This window comes from Drosophila hydei, unplaced genomic scaffold (assembly GCF_003285905.1).
Source record: "Drosophila hydei strain 15085-1641.00,03,60 unplaced genomic scaffold, DhydRS2 tig00008116-arrow-pilon, whole genome shotgun sequence".
NCBI classification, from domain to species: Eukaryota; Metazoa; Arthropoda; class Insecta; order Diptera; family Drosophilidae; genus Drosophila; species Drosophila hydei.
The window spans coordinates 927,471-949,150 of record NW_022045829.1 but is presented as its reverse complement, the minus strand read 5'-3'; the positions used below and the strand labels follow the sequence as shown (position 1 = coordinate 949,150).

At 36.8% G+C, this 21,680-nt stretch overlaps 8 protein-coding genes across 13 annotated transcripts; 4 read left to right on the top strand and 4 right to left on the bottom strand.

Annotated features, from left to right (window-relative positions):
* Positions 1 to 6,852: 6,852 nt before the first annotated feature.
* LOC111596353 (Krueppel homolog 2) lies at positions 6,853 to 12,106 on the bottom strand. 5 transcript variants are annotated; one of them, XM_023310549.2, is made up of 5 exons: positions 11,957 to 11,977; positions 8,599 to 8,905; positions 7,750 to 7,999; positions 7,552 to 7,685; positions 6,853 to 7,324 (listed from the first exon to the last, which is right to left on the bottom strand). In XM_023310549.2, the coding sequence occupies exons 2-5, from the start codon at positions 8,850 to 8,852 to the stop codon at positions 7,102 to 7,104; spliced, it is 861 nt and encodes a 286-aa protein (XP_023166317.2). In that variant the 5' UTR covers positions 8,853 to 8,905; positions 11,957 to 11,977; the 3' UTR covers positions 6,853 to 7,101. The 5 variants fall into 5 exon arrangements, with proteins under 5 accessions (XP_023166317.2, XP_023166316.2, XP_023166315.2 ...); XM_023310548.2 differs by lacking the exon at positions 11,957 to 11,977 and adding an exon at positions 11,845 to 11,866; XM_023310547.2 differs by lacking the exon at positions 11,957 to 11,977 and adding an exon at positions 10,224 to 10,292.
* Positions 12,107 to 12,160: 54 nt separating this feature from the next.
* Positions 12,161 to 13,068, top strand: LOC111596359 (protein-lysine N-methyltransferase CG9154). The gene is made up of 3 exons (XM_023310556.2): positions 12,161 to 12,422; positions 12,477 to 12,630; positions 12,692 to 13,068. The coding sequence occupies exons 1-3, from the start codon at positions 12,279 to 12,281 to the stop codon at positions 13,051 to 13,053; spliced, it is 660 nt and encodes a 219-aa protein (XP_023166324.2). The 5' UTR covers positions 12,161 to 12,278; the 3' UTR covers positions 13,054 to 13,068.
* Positions 13,003 to 13,779, bottom strand: LOC111596363 (prefoldin subunit 1). Its single transcript, XM_023310560.2, has 4 exons — positions 13,730 to 13,779; positions 13,619 to 13,667; positions 13,372 to 13,514; positions 13,003 to 13,315 (listed from the first exon to the last, which is right to left on the bottom strand). Exons 2-4 carry the CDS (start codon positions 13,646 to 13,648, stop codon positions 13,108 to 13,110), a joined length of 381 nt encoding a protein of 126 aa, XP_023166328.2. The 5' UTR covers positions 13,649 to 13,667; positions 13,730 to 13,779; the 3' UTR covers positions 13,003 to 13,107.
* A 186-nt stretch (positions 13,780 to 13,965) lies between these two features.
* On the top strand, positions 13,966 to 15,580 carry LOC111596351. Its single transcript, XM_023310543.2, has 5 exons — positions 13,966 to 14,390; positions 14,452 to 14,462; positions 14,640 to 14,825; positions 14,894 to 15,096; positions 15,152 to 15,580. The coding sequence occupies exons 1-5, from the start codon at positions 14,227 to 14,229 to the stop codon at positions 15,551 to 15,553; spliced, it is 966 nt and encodes a 321-aa protein (XP_023166311.1). The 5' UTR covers positions 13,966 to 14,226; the 3' UTR covers positions 15,554 to 15,580.
* A 573-nt stretch (positions 15,581 to 16,153) lies between these two features.
* LOC111596354 (farnesol dehydrogenase) lies at positions 16,154 to 17,053 on the top strand. Its single transcript, XM_023310550.2, has 2 exons — positions 16,154 to 16,867; positions 16,922 to 17,053. Exons 1-2 carry the CDS (start codon positions 16,154 to 16,156, stop codon positions 16,961 to 16,963), a joined length of 756 nt encoding a protein of 251 aa, XP_023166318.1. The 3' UTR covers positions 16,964 to 17,053.
* Positions 17,015 to 18,428, bottom strand: LOC111596349. Its single transcript, XM_023310540.2, has 3 exons — positions 18,314 to 18,428; positions 17,409 to 18,248; positions 17,015 to 17,346 (listed from the first exon to the last, which is right to left on the bottom strand). The coding sequence occupies exons 1-3, from the start codon at positions 18,346 to 18,348 to the stop codon at positions 17,052 to 17,054; spliced, it is 1,170 nt and encodes a 389-aa protein (XP_023166308.1). The 5' UTR covers positions 18,349 to 18,428; the 3' UTR covers positions 17,015 to 17,051.
* A 60-nt stretch (positions 18,429 to 18,488) lies between these two features.
* Positions 18,489 to 20,921, top strand: LOC111596340 (F-box/WD repeat-containing protein 5). 2 transcript variants are annotated; one of them, XM_023310525.2, is made up of 3 exons: positions 18,489 to 19,185; positions 19,266 to 20,673; positions 20,760 to 20,908. In XM_023310525.2, exons 1-3 carry the CDS (start codon positions 18,693 to 18,695, stop codon positions 20,827 to 20,829), a joined length of 1,971 nt encoding a protein of 656 aa, XP_023166293.2. In that variant the 5' UTR covers positions 18,489 to 18,692; the 3' UTR covers positions 20,830 to 20,908. The 2 variants fall into 2 exon arrangements, with proteins under 2 accessions (XP_023166293.2, XP_023166291.1); XM_023310523.2 differs by having other exon boundaries at positions 18,492 to 19,185; positions 19,266 to 20,707; positions 20,760 to 20,921.
* A 9-nt stretch (positions 20,922 to 20,930) lies between these two features.
* Positions 20,931 to 21,621, bottom strand: LOC111596362 (E3 ubiquitin-protein ligase PPP1R11). Its single transcript, XM_023310559.2, has 2 exons — positions 21,395 to 21,621; positions 20,931 to 21,338 (listed from the first exon to the last, which is right to left on the bottom strand). The coding sequence occupies exons 1-2, from the start codon at positions 21,597 to 21,599 to the stop codon at positions 21,067 to 21,069; spliced, it is 477 nt and encodes a 158-aa protein (XP_023166327.1). The 5' UTR covers positions 21,600 to 21,621; the 3' UTR covers positions 20,931 to 21,066.
* Positions 21,622 to 21,680: the final 59 nt, after the last annotated feature.

Sequence of the window (21,680 nt, the reverse complement as noted above, 5' to 3'; positions counted from 1 at the left end):
AGCTTAAAGCTTTAATTTGAAGTATATATTGAAAGCTTAAGCTACAGCTGAGGTATGCGTACGTAAATATATATTGAAACATCTTAAGCACTATATATCTATCTATCTAATACCCTGTAAAGCTAAATAAATTTCAAACAACAAATTAAAGAGTTGAAATATCTAATTAAGATTGCGCTGCTTTAACTTTGTGGAGCTTTACAGGACATTAGATATATGTATATAGAGTCTAGGTATAGACTATTAAGTCTAACAACTTTTTTATGCCTTTTCCATAACATAAGTTTCTTTGCACTTCTGTAGCCCAAGCTCTAAGTCTTCGACTTTAATTTGAATACCTCGTAATTAAGGTCACATCAAGTTGATTACAAATGGCCAACTGTTAGTGGCATAAATTACAAAGGTTACGATTTAGATAGACTCGGATTGTTGCGATAGCGAATAGGCCGCTAGAGGTCCTGTATACATAACGGTGTTTAGCGTTTAATGCTCTCATTCGCTCTTCTTTATCTCTGGCGGTGCTCAGATGTGTGTCAAATTGCCGCCCACTCGCCGCAGGCCCATCCTCAACCTCGAAGGGTATAGAGAGGCAGTTTCAAGGTGTTTCAACACTCGGAAGTTGTGCGCTTGGGAGGCTTGCATTGCATACATATGTTTCCTATCCTTCGCTTTGGGGTTGATTTTTCGGGTTTTGTGGTTTCAGCTTCTTCGAGTTTTCCGGCTTAGCTTTTCTGCTCAAGTTCAATGACCTTGCAATTTTCTTTTCACTTTCTTGACACAAAAATTTCCCTTCCTTTGCAGCTCTCTTTTCCGTTTGGGTTTGAGACTTGGGGGTGGTTTCTCTGCCTCCTTGGCTGCCATTGACATGCGCATCATTTGCTTTCAGATCGAGGTCGAGGGCTAAAGGGCAGGTTGAAGAGCTTGACAACATTTTATTGTCTTATTGGCAAGTTATTTGGCTTGTTTGCTTTTAATTTGGGGAGCGTACCAGGCCGGCCGGCCGGCATGGGCTAAAGTTTTAATGGGTTTACGAAAGACAATAATAGTTAAGAGAGGGAGTTGAAGGATTCAATAGGCTAACAAATTATTTAACTGCCAGTTAGTTTGTTTCTCATTTTTAACTGTTTGTTAAAAAGAAATGTATTTAAATGTATTTGTGGCACATTTGAAAGCATTATAAATTATTTAACTAGTAGTTACATTTTAGCATGTGTTTGTTCTTCATATAAATTTAAATCTTCATTTCTTTTGAGATGAAACTTTAGACAATAAACTATGGTACTGTATTCTAGTTTAAAAATGTGGGGCTTACTCCACAAACAGCTTAAATTTAACTGCTTGTCAAATGTGTATGCCTAAAAAACATATATATAAATTGATAAAAAACATAAAAACCTTTTTCTATTCTAATAAAAACTTGAACTCGAAGTTTTGATTGCTTATTTTTATCTGTTTGTCAAGTATCAAGTATCAATCTCATTTTCACTTTCTTAACTTACTGTTAAATATTTAGTTAAATTTGTATTGGATTATATTTTTAACATTCTATAAAAATTAATTCTCTTTTAAATTTATACGCTAAGTGGAACTTCTTAGCTGCTAATTTTTAACTGCTTGTCAAATCGAATATCTTCATGGTATCCCTATTTATTTGTTACATCCAGCGTAAATAGCGCTCTGCTTAGTTCATCCCATTTCACGCAACTCCGTAAATTACCTTTCGTTTCCTCTACTTTGCACCAAACAAATTCAAATTACTCCAAACTTCAACGCGCACTTTTAGATCAGTTGCCGTAAATAAACATTTCGAGAATGATATCTAAGTGTATTACTTTGCCCAATCAAAACAACACTGCAGCCCCACAAAATAAATGTGATCCCACATCGAAAATATGGTAAAAAGCTTCCCCAAAAACACGATCGCCCCCAACAAATTATTGTTGTGTACGCCCCCGCCAGCTCCCTCAAAATTATAGTTGAGCTATAAATGCTGCGGGCAGAGAACCCAAAAACAATAAAGAGCATAACACAGAACCAAAAAAAAAGAAGGAGAGCAAAGAGGAACGCGCAAATGCCTCGCACATGTTCACGAACTTATCTAATACTATGGATACCGTTACTTGAGGTCACTGGCCCACACAGAGAGCTGCACTTGTGTATAACAAACAGACGACGGCAACAACAAACTCACACACACAACATTGCATACACATACATACGCACGCTCCCTCGCTCACACGCTTAAGCCCAACAAAAAAAACACAATTTTCGGTTATGTCATTCCACAAAATGTCCAATTGCTGGGAAATTCTCGCTGAGCGTTTTATCACATTTGAGTGCAAGACATTTGAGTGTAAGTCGCATGCGTAGGGAAATTATGTTGCGTGGAATTTTCGAGGGAAATTTAAAATGCTTTGCGGGCATATTCATTTTTGTGGGCAATTTTGTTGTAGCTAAGTGATGTTAGCGAAGGGTTTATGTATTGAATAATGTTATAAGGTTTGGTTTCAACTTAATATTAATTAAATATAAAGAGAAGGATTTTGAGTAATATTATCAATTAATTATAAGCATTTTCTATAACTCAATTTAACTTTAATCTAGATTTAGCTTAAGGAATTTTGTACAAATTGTTAATTAAATGTAGTTAGGGAAGATAAAAGTTAATTTTTTATTTAGAAAGTTTTTAACCCATAAATAACATCATCAAAAAATAAATCTATTGTATAAATGAAGCCAAATAAAATTATTCAAATCAAATTTAGATATATATAGATATTGGTATGAAATATTTATTTTTTAATTTAAAAACATAAAGTGAAGATTATTCCTGCCTAAGCCAAACTTATTTGTTGAGTCATTCACTTCTATATAGCTTTAAAATAGTTAAATATTTGCATAAATACAAGCACACATTAATAAATCTATAAAACCATTTGTTATAATTTGCTTATGCTTTACATATTTAAATAATTTTGTTTCTAATTAACGTAACACATTTTACAAAACGAAAATATCCCATTTCATTTGCTCTTTGTTCTGCTCACTCGCTTACATCAATACAAAATTTCCCAACTCAACTGCCTAGTCTAATCCAAACTTGCGCACGAAATGCACTCAAATTGTTCCCCTCTCTGCCGCTCGCAGTCGACGCTCCGTCGCGTCAACTGTTGAAATCAGCTGTTAAAAATGCGCAAACTCCAAGCGACTACGCAATGCAATTGAAATTGATTTTGATTTGGCTTTGGAAAAGAGACGCGAGCGGGCACAAGCAACGCCACCCACCACCAAAAATGGACACCAGGGAAAATTTTGGGAAGTACTCAAAACACACACAAAAATTTCTTGTATGACCCATTTACAGGCCGTAGAGTTCAAAGACCTTTCGCTGGCGTTGCGCTGCGAGCGCGAGCTTCCAGAGCGAACGACGAGCGGCGAGCGGGCAACCCCAAAGAGGGCTTGGGGCTTATGCTTTTACTTTCTGTATCTAATTTAATTTTATTTTATACCGTTTTTTTTTTGACATTTTGTTCTTTATTTTTTTCTGCTGAACAACAAATGCAACTGTTTTCTAGTTGTGGGGCGAGCGAATGTCATGATGTCACGCATAGGCTTGTTTGCCTGTGGCGCCTGTGTTGAGGGTGGAAATGCATAATCAGCACTCACTGTGCTGTTGCTCTTCTGGTGGTGGCGGTGACAGTGTTGGCCAGACCCCATTTGCTCCATCCCACTCTCATTATAGTCAAAAAAAGTACTTGTCCAATTTGATTTCTGTTGCATGGCTTGACCCACATTCCCATCTGACTTCATCCATCCCATGTACTTTGATAATGTCAGTCTTATCTCATTCGATTTGGAGCGATTACAATGAATTATAATGAAATCATTTATGTCAAGTTTACTATATATATACTAAATATGTTCTATATTTACTCAACAGTTAGCCAGTTAGAATATGTGCTATAAATTGCTATAAACTTTCAGTTATACTTTGTATAGGATTTCCAATGTTGCTTTTTAAATCTATTTTTAACGTCCAGCATAAGCTGAGAATTTAATTTTTATTACTAATTTTTTAAGCTATAAAACTAATAAAAAATAATTGGTAATTTTTTATTTTTAAATAAAAATTCAAAGCAGGCGAATAGGAGTATATATGTTCATAGTCTGAAGTAAAATCAGCGCTGATATACAAATAAGAACGACAAATAAAACTTATTAAATATATTCCGACAAACTTAATCATAATAAATTTAATTTAATAAATTATTAATTTATTGTTTTTTTTTTTAATTTTATTTTTAAAGTATGTTTTTTTAAATTTTATTATTTAATTGTTATTATATATAGTTATGGACTTAACTGTTTTATTATTTATTTGTTATATTTATGTGCCTATTTTTACTATTTTTACTTTTAATTTTATCATTTGATTTTCATTATGATAATGTAATTATTTTTTATTTTTATTTTTATTTTATTATTTAATTAGTTTTCTATCTGAATAAATTAGTCTAGATTGCATTTTAAATCAAGTCGTATCCAAATATATTTTATAAAATATACAAACTTTAGGAAGTATAAAATGAAGTTTAATAATCAAAGATTTAGTTTCGGTATATGATTATAAAGCTCTTAAGAACTCATTAGATCATTGTAAAAAAAATACTTAAGAATCGATCAGTTAGACAAGGGAAGCAACAAATCAATTTGAAGCAAAACAAAAAAGGAAAGGAAATATAAAAATAAATTCAAAAACTATTTCCCCCCAAAGAAAACACATCAAAAACTTGATCAGCGATGAACAAGAAAAAGCCAGAATACATTGCAAGGTAATACAATCTTTGTTCAGAAATTCTTGGGTGTCGAGTGTGTGTTTTGGTTTCGTAAAGCGCCGAAAAAGAAAAACAAACGCTGCGAATCTGTGGCCAAAAAGGGAAAGTTCAAGAACCCCATGAAAGCGTCAGCGCCAGCTAAATGAACTAGCTGAGCGAGAGCAGGGGCTGCCGAGACTGGGGCTAGGCAAAAGGGGAAGCATTGCCGGTCTCACTTTTTGAATGGACACATTGAAGACAGCATCGCACCACAGCCCGCCGCCACACCACACCCAAGCACAAATTTCCCTGCACACTCACCACAAACGAAAGTGAGTCTTGTGTGTGTGCCGCTCCACCCGCTCTCAACCTGCTCGAAAAGTTCTCGGTTTTTCTTTGCTTTTTTGGCGCAGCACAAGAAAAGCGTTCGTTGAAGTTCATTGAACTTGCTGGAAAAATCGGAAGCAAAATACATTTGCTGAAGCTCTCGCAAGTGGAGCTCATGTAACAGATATATGCTGGCTGGCTGACTGCCCGCCTTGGTGGTTGAAATAACACACACATCCACACACCCACACACACTCGCACATAAATTGGTTAATTTACTTATGGGGAAAAGCCTAAGCCTACGCCCATTTGCAATAAAAACAAATTCATTGATACTCAGCCTTTCCTTTTATGCTCATGGCTTCGTATGTGTAGGGAAAACTGCTTCAATTTCCAGCAGCTTTACTTGCTTGTGGTATTCATTTTCATTCTATTTGTTTTATTTCATTTTTAGTGTTTTACAGGGCATCTGCTGGCCACCCTTTGTTGGTTTGACTCCGTATCCATCTTACCTTTCGTAAGTTTTCCACATACTTTCATGCATGTACTCCAATCATTTCGAATATCTCTGTTGTTTTCAATGTTTTGCAGGGTAACTACTAGGCAACTCTATATTAGCTTACTCGGCAAAACTTTTGCCTTATTAGTTCTTGATATTCAAAGCGCCTCCGTAAAGCCTCAGCATTTTGTGTATTTCTAGAGTATTTAATAAAATATACCTCAGTTTTCTTAAGTAAATTTGAACATAGTTTTGAAATCAATTTAAGACGAAACAGAACAAATTGTTTTCTGACATAATAGAAATATAGAAATATATATATATAAATATATTTTGGTTTCTTTATTTTGAATTTAGATCAATTTTGCCACCAAAAACTTTAAACTTCGATGTGTAGCATAAGGAAATGGGAACCAATGTTGGGGAATACTGTAGCATACTTTGTGGCTTAGTTTTTAAAAAAATAGTATTCCTGTCATTAACTTTGGCGAACTGAGTCGGAAAAATTAACACATACAATTATAAAGAAATTTAAAATTTAAACCAAATATAAAACTTTTTCCAACTTACATGAAAGACCTTGATTGGTGAACTTATAATATTTAAAAACTACATTGTTTAATTCAAAGATTTAGATTTAGTTTTTAATCCATTTTTGTATGTCAAAATAAGGTAGGTTTTCCAAGATCTTGTCCAAATGCAAACTTGGTTCAATGATCTTGATACAGAATATATATTTATATATATATATATATGCTAACTAGACTTTTGATAAATAGCTGCCTAACACCTGCACAGAGACACGCACACACACCTGATAGAAAACTATAATAAAATGTATGCATATATTATTAAATATTTATATTAATACAAAAAACCGCAGCTGTCATCTGGTGAACATTTTTTTTATTATTATTATTATTGAATTTGCAACTTGCTTGATCTTCTGTTCATATCTTAAAAAATATATATATTTATAAACATATATATATATCTAGATTTAGTTATGTTGTATTCGTAATCCTCTCTCATAATTACGTGTTTTCTCTTTGTGGTGTTTTCAAGCTAAATTGTAAATCGTTTATAAAAATTTCAACTAACGTTAATAATACACAAGCAAAATAAATTTTTAAATCGATGCACATGAATAATTACAACATTATAATAAAGAAGAAGAAAAACAACAATTAATAATTTAGCCAAATAGGGAAATTTTGCCAAAATAAAAATGTCTTAACTATACTAGAGAATTTGATATTGAACAAATCGTTCATCACGAATTTGGTAAATTGTATAAAAACAAACGAAATGAAATGGATGGAACCTACACTCTGTGAAGTTGTGTGTGTGTGGGTGTGTGTTTAAAGACTTAGCTAGCTTATGATGTATTGTTGCTGTTTGCTTGTCCCTTTGATTGTTGTTTTTTTTTGTATTTTGTTTTTTGTTTATATTTTTTGGGCTCTACTGCGCTGGCGCTGGCTGTGGCTGTGGTGCCAGGCGACTCACGAATCCAATGCCACCACGAATGATCTTGCCAATGGGGGCCGGAGAGCGAGATGCAAGCGCCTCAAAGGTAATGCGCAGCTCAGCAAAAGCGGTGCGCGGATAGGGATTGCGACGCGAGCTATAACGCATAACCAGATAGTGATAGTAGATGATCGGAGTCATCAAACCAGCGTGGGCCCTGTTGCAAGAGATAAGTAAAAAGATTAGCAAAATATATAATAAGATATATGTATATATACATGCTGCAGACGACTTTTGAATCAATTTAAAGCCGCATCAAATACACAATTAAAATTGTATAAAACTTTGTCAATTCAATTTACGATTTCGATTTAGGTCTTATTGATTCAAGTCTTCATCCGCATTATATATATATGTATATAATCAGTCAACCAGTCAACTCACATAAAGGTCAGCACAATGGCATAAGGCATAATGAAAATCTCGCAGAATGCGGTGGCCTTTAGTATATTGGCTGCCTGGAATTCTACAATTGAGATAATGAAACGTGCGCCCCACCAAGAATTCTGACCAATTAGCTGAAAGGCAAAAGTACGATTTATGTGAAATGCTGCTGAAGTAGTTATAGCCAAATATACTCACGTCCAATAGCTTGAGCGAGTAGCTGGCCGCATGCAGCACAGAGTAGAGTGCAACGGGTATGAGCACCAACAGAGTGGGACGAATGCTAAAGAAGATCAACGAATACATCATATAATGACACGAGTCTTCAGCAAATAAACGGGCCAAGAATTCGCGACTGAACGAGAAGGCGGGTACACGCTGATGCAAGCGCAGCGCCGAGATGGCTGCATTTGCTAGCAGAACCTTGTTGAAAGAGCTCTGCTGTGAGCTGTTAGTGGAGATATAAGAAAGAGTACAGAATTAGAGTATATATTATATATCGGGCAGTACGTCCAACTGTGGAAATAAAGTTTACACATTCCTCTCCCCACCTATGTTTACAAGAGTGTAGTTTGATTATATTTTTTATCTAATCATACTACTATCACTAGGTCTCTTCCTCTTTTTGAATCTATTATTTCCAGAATTTCCAATCTCAATTACTTTTCTCTCCTATCTCTCACTCAACATATTTATCTTTCTAATGCTAACTGAAATGTTACTATTCTTGTGGCTTTCTTTTACTATACCTCCATAACTTCATTTACTTTCAATCATCTTTCCAGGTTTAAACTGAAATCGAATGTCTCTTAAAACACTTCACAGCTAGGTATTCAATTCTACTTTTATTTGTTATCTTTATCTGTCGCTCTTTAATTTTGTTCATTCGTTTCTTAATATTATTTCTAATTCTTGCAACCCTCGCTCTCTGACTCTTTTTTATGCAGCCTTTCTATACACTTCTAATGACTTCAATTGAATCTCTGTTATACGAAAATTGGATAAACACATGAGCTTCACATAGTTGTTAAAGTTATATATACTCACGTGAATATGGGCAACACATAGCTAACGGTAAAGAAGATAACAAGCAGACGTAGCGCCCACAGCGCTGAGTCGATGCGATTTGTCTGAAAGTGATGCAGTAGCTTCGCTGGTGTATTTTGTGAGGATTGTTGCGGTGGCTGTTGTGGTTGTTCCTGTTGTCCTTGTGGCTGTGTTGTGGATGATGAGCTAGGCTGTGCATCGCCTTGAGCGTTGTCAGAGCCCGGCTGTTTCTGCTGTTCAGTAGTCGCACTCATTATGATTGCAGTCAGTGTTCCGTTCTGTTATATTCTGTAACCTAGAGTTTTGTCTGCAAGTGTAAAATTAAAGCAAAGACCATTAGAATGAGACCTTATCATTCAGTCTTACGGCAAACAGTGCCGCTGCTTATCAACGTCTAATCGTCGCCCTGATAAACGTCATGTATGTGCCCCAGACCATACAAATGGTAGATATATACATACACAGACATATGTATATATACATGTATATATTTGCTGAAATAACATATTGATATAGCTCAAGAATTTCATAAAGAACACAAAAGTTGAAGTTTTATTCAGAGTTACAAATATATATATATATATATATATATATATATATATATATATATATATATATATATAGATATATATACATTTATAATTTGTTAATTAAACGCTACTGTATATAATTGACTTGCGTGTATCGCAGTCTCATGATAAGTGTATAATATTAATCTAATATTGCGAGGTAGGTTCAATAAATAAAACGTTTAGCCTGTGTTAGGAATCACTAGAGTTTTGCATTTTATAATATTTAATATACTTTTTATGGGATATAAAATCTACAGCTAAGAATGTTGCTGTTCAGATAGCAAGCAATACTTTATAAGGGTTACTTTGTAGATTCGGCTACGTCTTCTCCTGCATTTTCATAAAACCCTTTCTAGTAAACGGATTTAACATTTTCCATCGTTTTATGGCATACAAAGCAATCAAAGATTATTATAAAATTATAACAATTTTTTTTACTACTCGGTTTTAATTGATTCCGGCAAAGAAGTCCAGTCTTTAACTATTTCGAAAATAATTAACTATCTGGCAATTGTTCGAAACAGTTACTCATCAAATTTAATTGCAGTATATTTAAGCTTAGGCAGCTACAGCCAAACTGTTCTGCATTGTTTAGAGTTCGGTAGGGTTTTTTTATGTATTAATGGTACGCGCTTTTAATTGTAATTTACATAGGCAAAAGTATTGTGTCGTAAAACCAAAAAGAAACCAGTTGAATGGAAAGTTAAACACACACACACAGACACTTAATGTTGAAGGCGTGTTCAGCGTTGCCAAAGTGGCGTTAATGCTTGGCTCTGAAGCAAAAGGCAGACAGCTTAAGTGCAGTTATGGTCAAGTTTTGTCACAGCAAAAATAAAAAAACATGCCAATTGAAACAACAAACGTAACCTGTCTTGTCTATATAGTAATGTGCATAAGTCACACATGAACTTTTGCTTCAATTTCTATTATATGAAAGCTGTTGAATCGTCTTAGTTCAAAGATTTAATGATGCACAGCAATTAAATAAGACTAAGTGAAACTAAAAAATAAAACAAAAAACAATTGTTTAAGTTTACGATATGAACGTACGTTTTCCAGCTAAACTTCAGCGACTAACAAAGCGGACTGAGTTGATGTCCAAACCTCTGACAACAGAGTAACCGCAATGTGCATGTCGTTACGAAATACACGTCAAAATAACAAAACACACGCACACATATGTAAAGGCCAAACAGGTGGCAGGCAAACAACACTCCGAGAGGGGGCGTCAAAGCAGAAAGAGAGCGAGAGAGAGGGGCTGAGATATTGAGAGTGCACTGAAAAGTGCGACGGCGTAACGTGGGCAGGAAACGTGCATGAAAACTGGCGGAAAAATGTTGAAATTATTAGTGTTGACTGAATATGGCTTTTTTTTGCTTTTGGCTCTTTTTAAAGTCATTAGACTTCATATATCAAACACACCATCTATTTCTTTAATTTCATAAAATGTTGCTTAAGGAAACACAAGAGACAATTCCCTCAGCAAACGATTTAAATACTTAAATGTTTGTAATGTGTTTAGCATATCTTAGTCGTTAAATTGTTGTTTCACTTTCTTTTTTCAATACATTCAGCAAAACCAAAAAAATGTTTACTTTCAATATAAGCTTAATTTTGTTAATTAGGTAGCTGTTTTAGCATGTAAAATTAATTTCAAAGAGTCGAGCTGAGCCCGTTTTAGCTATTTTTTATTAAAAAGCAAAACAAATTCTAGCTATTTATTACTTCACAAATCCAACCAAAGTCTAACTAAATTTGCACAGCTAGCTATTTTAGCGTGACATTAAGAGCTAACAGCTGATAGCAAAATACCAATCTTACGCACATTTCAGCTATACTAAAAAGTCGAACAAATTTAGCCATAAGCAAACTAGCCGTTTTCTATTAGTTTGAACAACAATGCTGGTAATGTTGTGCAGGTGATTTGAAACGTTATTGACACCAGCTGGTCATTAAGGGCCAATAAGTTGATATTCACCTTGATGGGTAGAGTACAAATATTGATTTTAGTAAATGATGTCCTTTTTTAAAAAACAATAATGGGCAGGAAACTAGGTCAAGTTAAGCGCTAGATAATTATTCATTTGATATGAAAAATTTATGAAATGAGGTCAGTCAAAAACTGAAATTTATTATCAATATTATAATTGACGGTGAAGTCAAGTGGAACACAGTGAAATATATGTAAATATGCATAAATAAATGACGTCACATGTTGGCACCACGAGGAACACGTCAGTGACAGACACTCAACACACATGAACACACACACAGAGAGAAATTGGGGAACAAGGTACGCGCTTTTATGAATGTGTATGTGACATTTGATTGTGCTGATTGACTTCAGTTGTGCTCTTTCTAAACTTTGATATTAGCATCGAATGACACAGCATAACTCAAAAGTTATTTCAAAGTGCACTTGCTTTGACATAGGCACTTGAAAAAAGGCGCACAAAACACAGCCTCAAATTGGTTACTTCCGATTTTTTTATTTGGGCAACACGTAGCAACAGCCGGCAAAGCACAGCTAAGCTAAAGTACGTAGGCAGTCAGAGCAGCGACCTGCACATTCTCTGCAGCACATAAATAAATAATCAACACATCTATATGCATATACACATCTATATGCATCATGGGAAAATTGGGTTATTAACCATTGCAGCTGGCGTACTTTTTTCTTATTTTTTTGGGAGCCCCTTTCTCACTAACACCAATGAATAGAATCTACCGCGAACGCTGCTGCAGTTGTAAAATTTCTTGCGAAAGTTAAAAAAGAAACGAACTTTTTCACGTATTTTGCACACACAAGTTGTTGCTGAATGCTCAATACAAACTTACCCGTAAAAAGCAGCTGACGCACAGCGTTCTTTAACTATACGAAATTAAATTAAATAAAATAAATGTGTCGACACGGAATTGCGATATGATCTATCGATAAATACTTATGGCAGACGGACGAGCGTATCGATGATTAACCAGTGTACACATTGTTTGTTTTGGTTTTACCCAACTAGTGTGTACATACAGTTTAAGCACATTGCTAAGCAGCAACTGCATTTGTATTTTTTTATTATTAATGGATTTAAGGTTTAATAATCTTTAACTATGGACCATGATGACATAACACTACCTGCAGATACATTAGCTATACTGAATGAGTTCCTAGCAGAACGTACACAACGCGAACATGATGAGGAGCAGCGCATGATAAACAAAACCGGAAAGGATGCACATTTCGAGGAGGATTGGGTAAAGAGACAACCCAAGATTTTTGTATGTTAATGCTTACTTAAATTCTTACAGCAACTTAGTCAATTTTGGTACAGTGGGAAAACAAAAAGTGCTATCGGCGCTGCAGTAGCTAAAATTGTTAAGGAACACAATATGCCGGACTTTCGAATAGCTTTATTATCCTGTCCATCGCTTTATGCTACTATAAAGGATATTCATGCACAAGGTAGAGTCTAACAGATTTGATAAAGTATGGTTTGAGTATATATATAGAACTGCACTTTCAGTTAACATCTTTGAGTACGATCAACGGTTCGCTGCCTATGGCACTGATTTTGTACATTATGATTTCAATGAAGTTAGCGCAGATTACTTAGTCGATCATCACAAATGCTACGATTTAATCATTGCTGATCCACCGTTTCTATCCGAGGAGTGCATGACTAAGATGTCGCAGATTATACTTAATTTACTGCGTAACAGCGCATCCAAATTGGTCTTCTGTTCCGGTGAAGTGGTTGAGCCTTGGCTGCTGGCTTGTTTGCCTCTGCACAAGTGTGAATTTCGACCGGAGCATGAACGAAATTTGGGCAATGAATTTGTTAGTTATGCTAACTTTAATTTTGACCATTATATTGTAAATAAATAACACATGCTTGATCATGGACTGTAAAAATTGAAATTGTGAGTGTGTTTGTGTTTTTTATTTGGTTGGTGCGTCCGCCTCCTTGCGCTGCTGCACCAGCTCACGTAGTCCATCCTCCTGATCTTTAAGCGACTTTTGCAAAAATTCCTTTTTCTTTTCGAGCAATTCAATGGCCTTATCACATTTATCCTGCTTGGTCTTCAGCTCACCGCGCATACTGTCCAAATCAGTTAACAGAAACATGCGACCCACCGACATGTAGACCCTGTTAAAATACATTTTATATTAGTTTAGATACTCAGCTCCAATTCTCTATCTCACCTGGTGTCGTCTGTTAGATTGCTGGTGCTTTTCTCTGTTAGCGAATATTTTTGTTTGCCTGTCTTTACCATGTCGCATTTCATGTCAATCATGCTTATTTTTTTCGTTGTTTCCAATTTATTTATTTGCATTTCAGTGAAGGCCTATTTAAGGGGTTGGGTTAGGGCACGAATGAGTGTATTTTTTGTGCACCACGCGCTGCCAACCGGCAGTTGATTGGTTTTATTTAACTTCCTTAGCCACTTACCTTCTTCAATTCCATATCCATTTGTGCCATTTTGTATTTGCGCTCTAAGCTGTTGTTATAAATTTACTTAAGTATTTGTTTTAGGCACTAATTCTACAAAAATTTAAACACCTGCGTTAAGCCTGAGAGTTTTGTAGATGGAATTACTTATAATTTGTGGAGGTTGGGCGATAGAATATATGCGATATTTTTATAATGCAAGTTTGTATATTCACATATGCACTTAAATGCTTAAAAGAATAATTTCTATTTGTTTATATATACTTTGTTAACATAGTTTCAATCATGTGAGATTATAATACATATTAATTCATTAAAAAGCTTTTATAATATATTTGAATTGCTGCAGCTATTTTTCATATGATACTAAACAAGTTGGCATCTCCGTCAGCCAAAGTAAAATTATTTGTGTAGCCAGAACTTTGTGTATTTAATTTTTTTATTGAACACTGAAAGTTATGGCTTTGGTGTCTTTATTCTTTTTATGTATGCTTGTTATCTGGGCAGAAGAAATACAACAGGAACTCGCTTCCTGATGTTAAATCATAGATTAAGCCGTAAATATTCGATGCTGTAAAGCTTGGAACGAGAATTGCGACTAGGAACAAATGGAGAACAACAAAGCTTCGTACAACATAAAACAACCGGTTCCTGGTGATATTGATATTGGACTTGTCAAGATAGAGCAAGATGAGATGTCAGATATTAATATTTTAGAGAAAATGGAATTGCAGTGGGAACAGAACCAACAAAAGGAACATCATCCAAAACCGTAAGCAGTGCCAAGCTCTCTATTTTGTATATAAACTTATTAACAATATTGACTTTTACAGATTTCATAGAGGTAAGATCAAATATTCTGAGTACTTTTGATTAAAAAATCTCAGACAGAGTGTTTTTTCTAAGGCATTTACTAATTAGAAGATGCATATATTTGTTGTGGTATTTTTGTTGCCAGAGATTTTTTAGTACATTTTTACATATCAATTTTAGCACACTACATATAATTTGAATATTTTAGGTCAAAGAATGGTCAATTGGCGCGAAGCAGAAGTCAATTATCTAATTGATTTGGTTAAAAGCAATTCATATGTATGGAATAGTTCTGTGCCTGATTTTAAAAAAAAGCATAAGAAGGCATTATTTTGGGAACTTGCTGCGGACAAAATAAATAACGCCCTACATCCGAGAACACAATTTACAAGAAGTTCGTTAAATATTCAAGATTTTTTTGTATTCGAATTTGCTCAATTATTTTATTGTGTTTATCACCAGATGATTGTTTCAAGAAATGGAACAATCTACGTACTTATTTCCAAGCAGAAGTGAAGTCCGTTAAGATCAAAAATAACGGTGGCACTTCGGATGGCGATGATAATATCAGCGGCGGCTGGAAGTATAGCTCGAAGATGAGCTTTTTGATTGGCACCCGCTTGCCTCAAATAGCTGTAAATACGTTTAACAATAGCGAACAATCGGTAATAAACAAAATAAGCTTACATTTATAATTGTCTCACTGACATATATTTTTAGGTGTTTGATACAACGACCAGCTTATCTGATTCAAATGGCGAATCGGAAATGGAAGCTTCAACTCAGGAGCCTCAGGAAAATGATTGTAATCAATCGAATGCCAATCTGGATGAACTGCATCAATCCCCACCAGGCTCTCCGCAAACAAAACGCAAAAGAATCCCAGAGTTAACAGACGGTCCAGACAATACTTTGCCGCATAGCATACCTAACAATGTGAATAGATTAGCTACGAGTGCGATAAGTCAGATCAATAAGGGCGAAGAATCGCGTTCGTATTACTATAGCAAATATGTTGGCCAATGCTTGGATAAACTCGATGCGGATCTCAATTTAGAGGCAAGAGAAAAGATAAGCGAAATATTATTCAAATATGAGAAAGTACAATTGAAGCGATCATAGACTGAAATTCAGGTTATTTAAATACTATAGAAACATATATATATATATATATATATATATATATATATATATATATATATATATATTATAATTGTGTTAGGGTACAATGTAAATAATTAAAATGTCTTTAATATTTAAGTACATAACATGCATGTAGTCAATAACTAAGATCAAATATGCTTGGCAGGAAAGTGACAATTTGTTTGGTCTACTCTGAACACATATATATTTATATGTTATAAATAGAATTTATAAATATATAGTCATTATATATAATCGAAGCATTTGTATGCTGAAGGCACTTTAGAGTCTATAGAATATTATAAAAAAAAAGTTAATGTACTTATAAGAAATAAGTTTATTATAGAAAAATATTAAGTATATGAAAAAGTTATAAGCACGCATATAGACCATATAGACCTTAAAAATAAAGGAAAACAAAAATTAAAATTTTATTACTTTTACCATAATTTAAGATTTTACTATAGCCCTAAAGGGATTAGCCTACATTGAAGTAGCAAATGCTAATACTGATGAAGCTCTTCAAGTGCAGCATAGACAAGTGCAAAGCTGACTTAAACAATTCGCTTTCATTACATCATGGAGCGTTGGCACAACAAGCTGGCTGTTGTTACCGGTGCTAGTGGCGGCATTGGAGCTGCCTGTGCCCGTGCCATGATTGGCGCTGGATTGCGTGTCGTCGGGTTGGCTAGACGCGAGGCTAAGTTAAAGGAGCTTAAGGAGAGTCTCCCAAGAGACTTGCAGAAAAACTTTATACTAAGACATTGCGATATATCCAAGGAGGAGCAGGTCGAAAGCACATTTGATTGGATCGAACGTGAACTCGAAGGTCCGGATATCCTTCTAAACAACGCGGGCATAACCCGTGAGACGGAGCTTGTGACGCCGGGAAATACGAAAAAGCTGAAAGAGGTCATCGACACCAATGTCATGGGCGTTATTTGGTGTACACGGGCTGCCTTTAACAATATGTTAAAGCGCGATGTGGAGGGACATGTGGTGATAATCAACAGCATTGCGGGCCAGCAAGTGTTGAATTTCATCGATGTATTGCCATCGTTTAACATTTATCCAGCTACAAAGTTTGCCGTAACAGCTTTGACGGAAACGTATCGTCAGGAGTTTCAGCTACACAAGAGCAAAGTGCGAGTCACAGGGATTTGCCCTGGAGCAGTCAATACGAATATATTTCCCGAGGAAATACATTTCTATGTCAAGGATATGGCGAGACTAGAGCCCTCAAATATAGCAGATGCGGTTATCTATGCACTTAGCACACCTCAGCATGTGCAGGTTAGTGCATTACCATTTTATTTCAATTGAAAATTAATGAATTAAAGTTTTCAGATACACGAATTAACTATTAAGCCAATGGGTGAACTTTTTTAAGCTAAACTTGGAATTTGATTTATCAAAAATATAAATACGAATCAATAACATATAATTATCAACTGTATGCTTCCTTTATATGCTATGTCTATTTTTGCTCAACTCCGATGGCCTTCATGGCATCTAATCTTTCACGCAGCACTTGTTCATTGAGACTGTGCATGCAAAGAAATTGCCCATTTAAAAATAGAACGGGTATATCATAGCGGAACAGCCGCAAATAGCGCACGTTCTCTTTACGGTCGATAAACACTTTTTTCAGTTCAAATTCGCCCGCAAAATTTTTCTCTAGCTTCTGGACCAGATCATCACAAAGCGGACAAGGCTCCTTAGTGTAGAGCGTTAGCTGTGGCAAACTCTCGGGTAGATTCGGTTCAGGTATGCTAAGAAATAAAATATTTACATTCAATTAAAATTGAATTGCTAAAAAAGCATAAACATTTACATTTTCTCGAGAACCATTAGCACACATCGCCCATCACCGGCTTCCATGATGACACAGCCGAGACTGCCAGCGGGCAGAGCATGAACTGTGTGCGTCAATAAATGGCTAGCGGTCATCTGTCTAAAGTCATGAATACGCACTTCGTTCACATTCAGCTCTCCTAGCATGCCCAACTGCTTTTTCAATTCCTTATTGATAACCAGCTGCCAGCTATGGACGTCCGTTAGCTGTATTGGCTGACTGCCGGTCAAACGGAAGATCGCGTGTTCATTGTCTCGTTCCATAAAGAATTCGCGCACAACTGCTAGCGGCTGCAATTGCAGTCGCTCCGCTGTTTTAGCCGTAGTTAAGGCAACAGCAGCAGCGCCTGGGCATTCTGCTGATGATGGCACTTTATCTTCGGCTTTTGTATGTGGAATACCAGCTGTTATAAGTTCGCTGTGTATTATATCTTCTTGTTCTACTTGTCTAATGTTTGCGCGTGTATCACCTAATATTATCCAACAAGCTTCATCCTTCTGCAAGCATTCCAGCGACATTTGTAGTCCACTGACGGAGCACGCCTCGTTTTTTATGGCATGAGTCTGACAACTTTTTAGTCCCAGCGTCTTGGCGACGCTGCCCAATGATTCGTTAACAATTTTACTGGATGTGCAAATGATCAGCTTCTTAAATTCATCTCTTGGCACAGATGTGCGTTTCACCAGTTCATCAATGACCAGGCCAGCCAATTGATCTTCTTCGCCATACTCTAAGGAATTGGGTGTACGCACAGCAGCCGCAATAACCACTGCATTCTTCTGTGGTTTCAGACTATAGTTGCGCACTATATGCAACACGCTAAAAAAAAAATGTTCTTACAATTATATTTAAATGAAAAACAAAACCGTAATTGTATTATGCACCTTTTTACGCATTGCAAGCGGAACATTGCTGGCATTTTGTTTGGCAAACAGTTGTTATTGTTTTTGTAGATTTAAATATTTCGATTTCGATAACAAACGAAAACAGCTGTCATATCTAGAGATGAGCACTTGCTCTTGGCAGCTGTTTTTTTTTACTCTGCAACAACAATAACAAAAACGCAACGGAGAAAGTTATTTTCATTTTCATTAACGTTAAATTCGGATATACCAATAACAAATAACAAAGACAAAGTAAAAAAAGAAAAACAAATATAAAACCAGTTATTACGTTTAAACTGTTGCAGTTATTGGGGAACCCCAGTAATTAGAAGTTATATGAAACTGGGCTACGGCTAAATATTTTTTTTTTTACTCTAAAATGGAACTGACCTTCAAAAAGGCCCGATTGGGCTCTAATGCAAACACATCTGCTACTAGTGCTGCTGCTGTTGGTGCTGACGACGAGAATGATGTGAATGATTTTGGCTGGTGGGCACTGCCCGAACCAGCTCTGTTGCAGATTTTTACACGTCTTAGTGTACAGGACATGTTGCAGGCGGGCTTAGCCTGCCGTCGTTGGAATTCGATTTCGAATGACGACTTGCTATGGCGTCAGAAGTTTCAGCAACATTTCCGATCTTCGCCCACTATACCGCTTAAGCCAGGCGCCACCAGTTGGCGCACTGAGTACCAACGTCTAAGCACAGAAATTCCCTTTGTGCAGGCTCAGCGTTTGGAGCCGAGCGTGGAATTTAATCACGGTCACACTCACCAGGTGTTGCATGTCAGCTTTGCGCACAATGGCGAAATGTTTGCCACCTGCTCCAAAGATGGTTATGTTATTATATGGAATGCACAGCATCCATGCACAGGTGAGGCAATCGGGTTAAGCTAAGCTTAGCTATATAGAGGCCACTAACACACACACACACACACTTTTTCCCATTTGTAGAAAAATATGCACACAATATGAAACAATTTAGCTGGAAGTATACACAATATTCGCAGTTTAATCAGAGCGACACCTTGCTCTTGGTTTCGGGCGTACATTTCGGTTCACCACAGAGCACTTCTGGTGAGATTGCTGTCTTCTATTTGGGCGCTACGGAATCTCATTTGCGCTGCCGAGTCGTCAATAGGCCATATGACATCTTTGGCACCTGGTTTAGTGATCAGTATTTGCTATCGGGTGATTTACATTGGCTTGCACATTTGGTCAGCACCTCGGTACTGTGGTTGAATAAAGCCAATCAGGAGATCGACTCGGAGCATGTGCCAATTATGAGCCAGATGTATAAGTTCTACAATCGCAATGCAAGCTCTGTACGAGCTATAATGGTGGCCAGATGCCCTTGGTTAGATGACACCAATGATCCGCTGGCACGGCAAAAGCAAATGATACCCGCTGCTGTTTCTTCTACTGCTTCCTCTACTGATGAGCCCTCTACATCCGCCTCCGCCTCCGCATCCGTGTCTGCCTCATTGGCCAGTGGAAATCCGTTTAGCTTGCGACGCACACGCAGCGCTACGCCAGAAGACAACTATTTACCAGACATAAGCGAACATAATCAGGTGCGCAGATCTCGTGCACGTCCTGGGCACACTTCAGATGCTACCATCCACTATCTAGAGGAGTACAGACGAGCAGCAGCTGCAGCTGGTCTAGAAGCTGATCATGAGGAAGAGGAGGAATACGAGACCGTTTCGGATCTACCTGATGAATACGATGAAATGGAGAACAGTGTGCCCAAGTACCTAATCTTTTCGACTGGCTCGAAAACTTTTACGCCACATCAAATTGGATTCAAGCGCATACGCAACGTTTACTTCCCCAAAAAATTAGATCCCGGACCGACACTCAAAGAGCGCATCGCAGCGAAGCGAGCCGCTGAACAGCAGCAACAACAGATGCCACGCACGGATCCCGATTGGTGGGACTATGAGTCTGTCAAGGATCGTTTCGATCAGGTGGACAAAGTAATTGATCTGCATGGACATATCATAGGCATGGCACTTAGCCCTGATCATCGATATTTGTATGTGAACACACGACCCTGGCCGAAGAACTATAATATAACGAATCCGTTGGAGCCGCCACCAATTGCCCAAGAGATCGATATACATGTAATCGATTTGATGACTCTCAAGCGTGTGGGCAACATGCTGCGTGCTCACAAAGCGTATACGCCCAGTACGGAATGTTTTTTCATATTCCTAGATGTTTGCGAGGAGTATGTGGCCAGCGGTGCAGAGGATCAGCACGCATATTTATGGGATCGTTATTACGGAATCAGCTTAGCCAAATTTAAGCATACAGATGTGGTCAATAGTGTTGCATTCAACCCAAAAGACTCTCAGATGTTAGTCACCACCAGCGATGATTACACCATTAAGGTAAATATGAAAAAGATCTTAGCTTATCTAATCATTTGTTTCATTCAAACAGGTGTGGCGTTCGAAGGCTCAGGCCAAAGCACAGAATATTCCTCTTGATGTCAGCGAATCCTTTCTGCTGAAGCCCAAAAACTAAGCCAACTACCGCGTCCTCTCTGTACCTGTGCTGCCCCAGTTGTGAATTATCCACAAAATTTAGTCCATAAACATATTATCTCTCAATTATTATATAAACTGCTCATTTTGGTGTTAGCTTTTAATGAGAGTGCATATGCAAATTGTTTCGTGTTTGTTAAAATATTGTGTCCTTAATCAAATTATTTTTGTGGATTTCTTGTTGCTGTTTTGGGTTTTATGGTCTACAGGGATGGCTTCACTGTCGTCTCAAAATCTGCAACTGATGCGGAAATTTCTTCACTGATTGGCTTTGATGTCTCCGGTTTTGGATCTGTTTGCGCCTCAGCAGATGTTGACGGTTGATCCGGACGTCCAGTAACCGGACATGATTCATCAGTTGGTGGTTTCCTGTTTTTCTTGCGCTTTTCGGGATGACCAAAACAATGTTCGCATTCATCATCTTCATCCGACGAGCTTTCGCCAAAGGCCAGGGGTTTACGATATATACAACAGCCTATATATGGTACATAAGCTGCTATATAAATAATGCCTGACATATGTCCTACTTACACTTTGATTTCATCCGATTCATATGCTCGTTGTCGATGACTCCATCGTGGAAGACTACCCGGCGTTCATCTCTCGGATGTTCAAGACGCAGCAGCAATGTGGGTGCACTTTGGGCAGCTTCCGCTTGTGGTGTAGCGCTATCTGTTTCCTCCAAAGTTTCTGTTTGGGTACCATCAGTATTATTACTGACTGGTACTTGAGCCATTTTTATAAAATAAACAAAGAAAATAATAGTTGGGATCAGCTGCAGCTTAGCTTTTCAGGCGCATTAATCGATAACTTCTTT

Coding starts and splice junctions, on each gene's coding strand:
- LOC111596353 (XM_023310545.2), bottom strand. CDS start 8,852: ATGAGTGCGACTACTGAACAGCAGAAACAGCCGGGCTCTGACAACGCT. Junction 7,686..7,749: donor ACTCGCTCAAGCTATTGGAC/GTGAGTATATTT, acceptor TTTGCCTTTCAG/CTAATTGGTCAGAATTCTTG. Junction 7,325..7,551: donor GCCATTGTGCTGACCTTTAT/GTGAGTTGACTG, acceptor CTCTTGCAACAG/GGCCCACGCTGGTTTGATGA.
- LOC111596359 (XM_023310556.2), top strand. CDS start 12,279: ATGGACCATGATGACATAACACTACCTGCAGATACATTAGCTATACTG. Junction 12,423..12,476: donor CACATTTCGAGGAGGATTGG/GTAAAGAGACAA, acceptor AAATTCTTACAG/CAACTTAGTCAATTTTGGTA. Junction 12,631..12,691: donor AAAGGATATTCATGCACAAG/GTAGAGTCTAAC, acceptor CTGCACTTTCAG/TTAACATCTTTGAGTACGAT.
- LOC111596363 (XM_023310560.2), bottom strand. CDS start 13,648: ATGGCACAAATGGATATGGAATTGAAGAAG. Junction 13,515..13,618: donor TGGATATGGAATTGAAGAAG/GTAAGTGGCTAA, acceptor CCCCTTAAATAG/GCCTTCACTGAAATGCAAAT. Junction 13,316..13,371: donor AATCTAACAGACGACACCAG/GTGAGATAGAGA, acceptor GTATTTTAACAG/GGTCTACATGTCGGTGGGTC.
- LOC111596351 (XM_023310543.2), top strand. CDS start 14,227: ATGGAGAACAACAAAGCTTCGTACAACATAAAACAACCGGTTCCTGGT. Junction 14,826..14,893: donor GAGAACACAATTTACAAGAA/GTTCGTTAAATA, acceptor GTTTATCACCAG/ATGATTGTTTCAAGAAATGG. Junction 15,097..15,151: donor TTAACAATAGCGAACAATCG/GTAATAAACAAA, acceptor ATATATTTTTAG/GTGTTTGATACAACGACCAG.
- LOC111596354 (XM_023310550.2), top strand. CDS start 16,154: ATGGAGCGTTGGCACAACAAGCTGGCTGTTGTTACCGGTGCTAGTGGC. Junction 16,868..16,921: donor GCACACCTCAGCATGTGCAG/GTTAGTGCATTA, acceptor TAAAGTTTTCAG/ATACACGAATTAACTATTAA.
- LOC111596349 (XM_023310540.2), bottom strand. CDS start 18,348: ATGCCAGCAATGTTCCGCTTGCAATGCGTAAAAAG. Junction 18,249..18,313: donor CGCTTGCAATGCGTAAAAAG/GTGCATAATACA, acceptor TTTTTTTTTTAG/CGTGTTGCATATAGTGCGCA. Junction 17,347..17,408: donor CTAATGGTTCTCGAGAAAAT/GTAAATGTTTAT, acceptor TTTATTTCTTAG/CATACCTGAACCGAATCTAC.
- LOC111596340 (XM_023310523.2), top strand. CDS start 18,693: ATGGAACTGACCTTCAAAAAGGCCCGATTGGGCTCTAATGCAAACACA. Junction 19,186..19,265: donor TGCACAGCATCCATGCACAG/GTGAGGCAATCG, acceptor TCCCATTTGTAG/AAAAATATGCACACAATATG. Junction 20,708..20,759: donor GCGATGATTACACCATTAAG/GTAAATATGAAA, acceptor TCATTCAAACAG/GTGTGGCGTTCGAAGGCTCA.
- LOC111596362 (XM_023310559.2), bottom strand. CDS start 21,599: ATGGCTCAAGTACCAGTCAGTAATAATACTGATGGTACCCAAACAGAA. Junction 21,339..21,394: donor GAATCGGATGAAATCAAAGT/GTAAGTAGGACA, acceptor TACCATATATAG/GCTGTTGTATATATCGTAAA.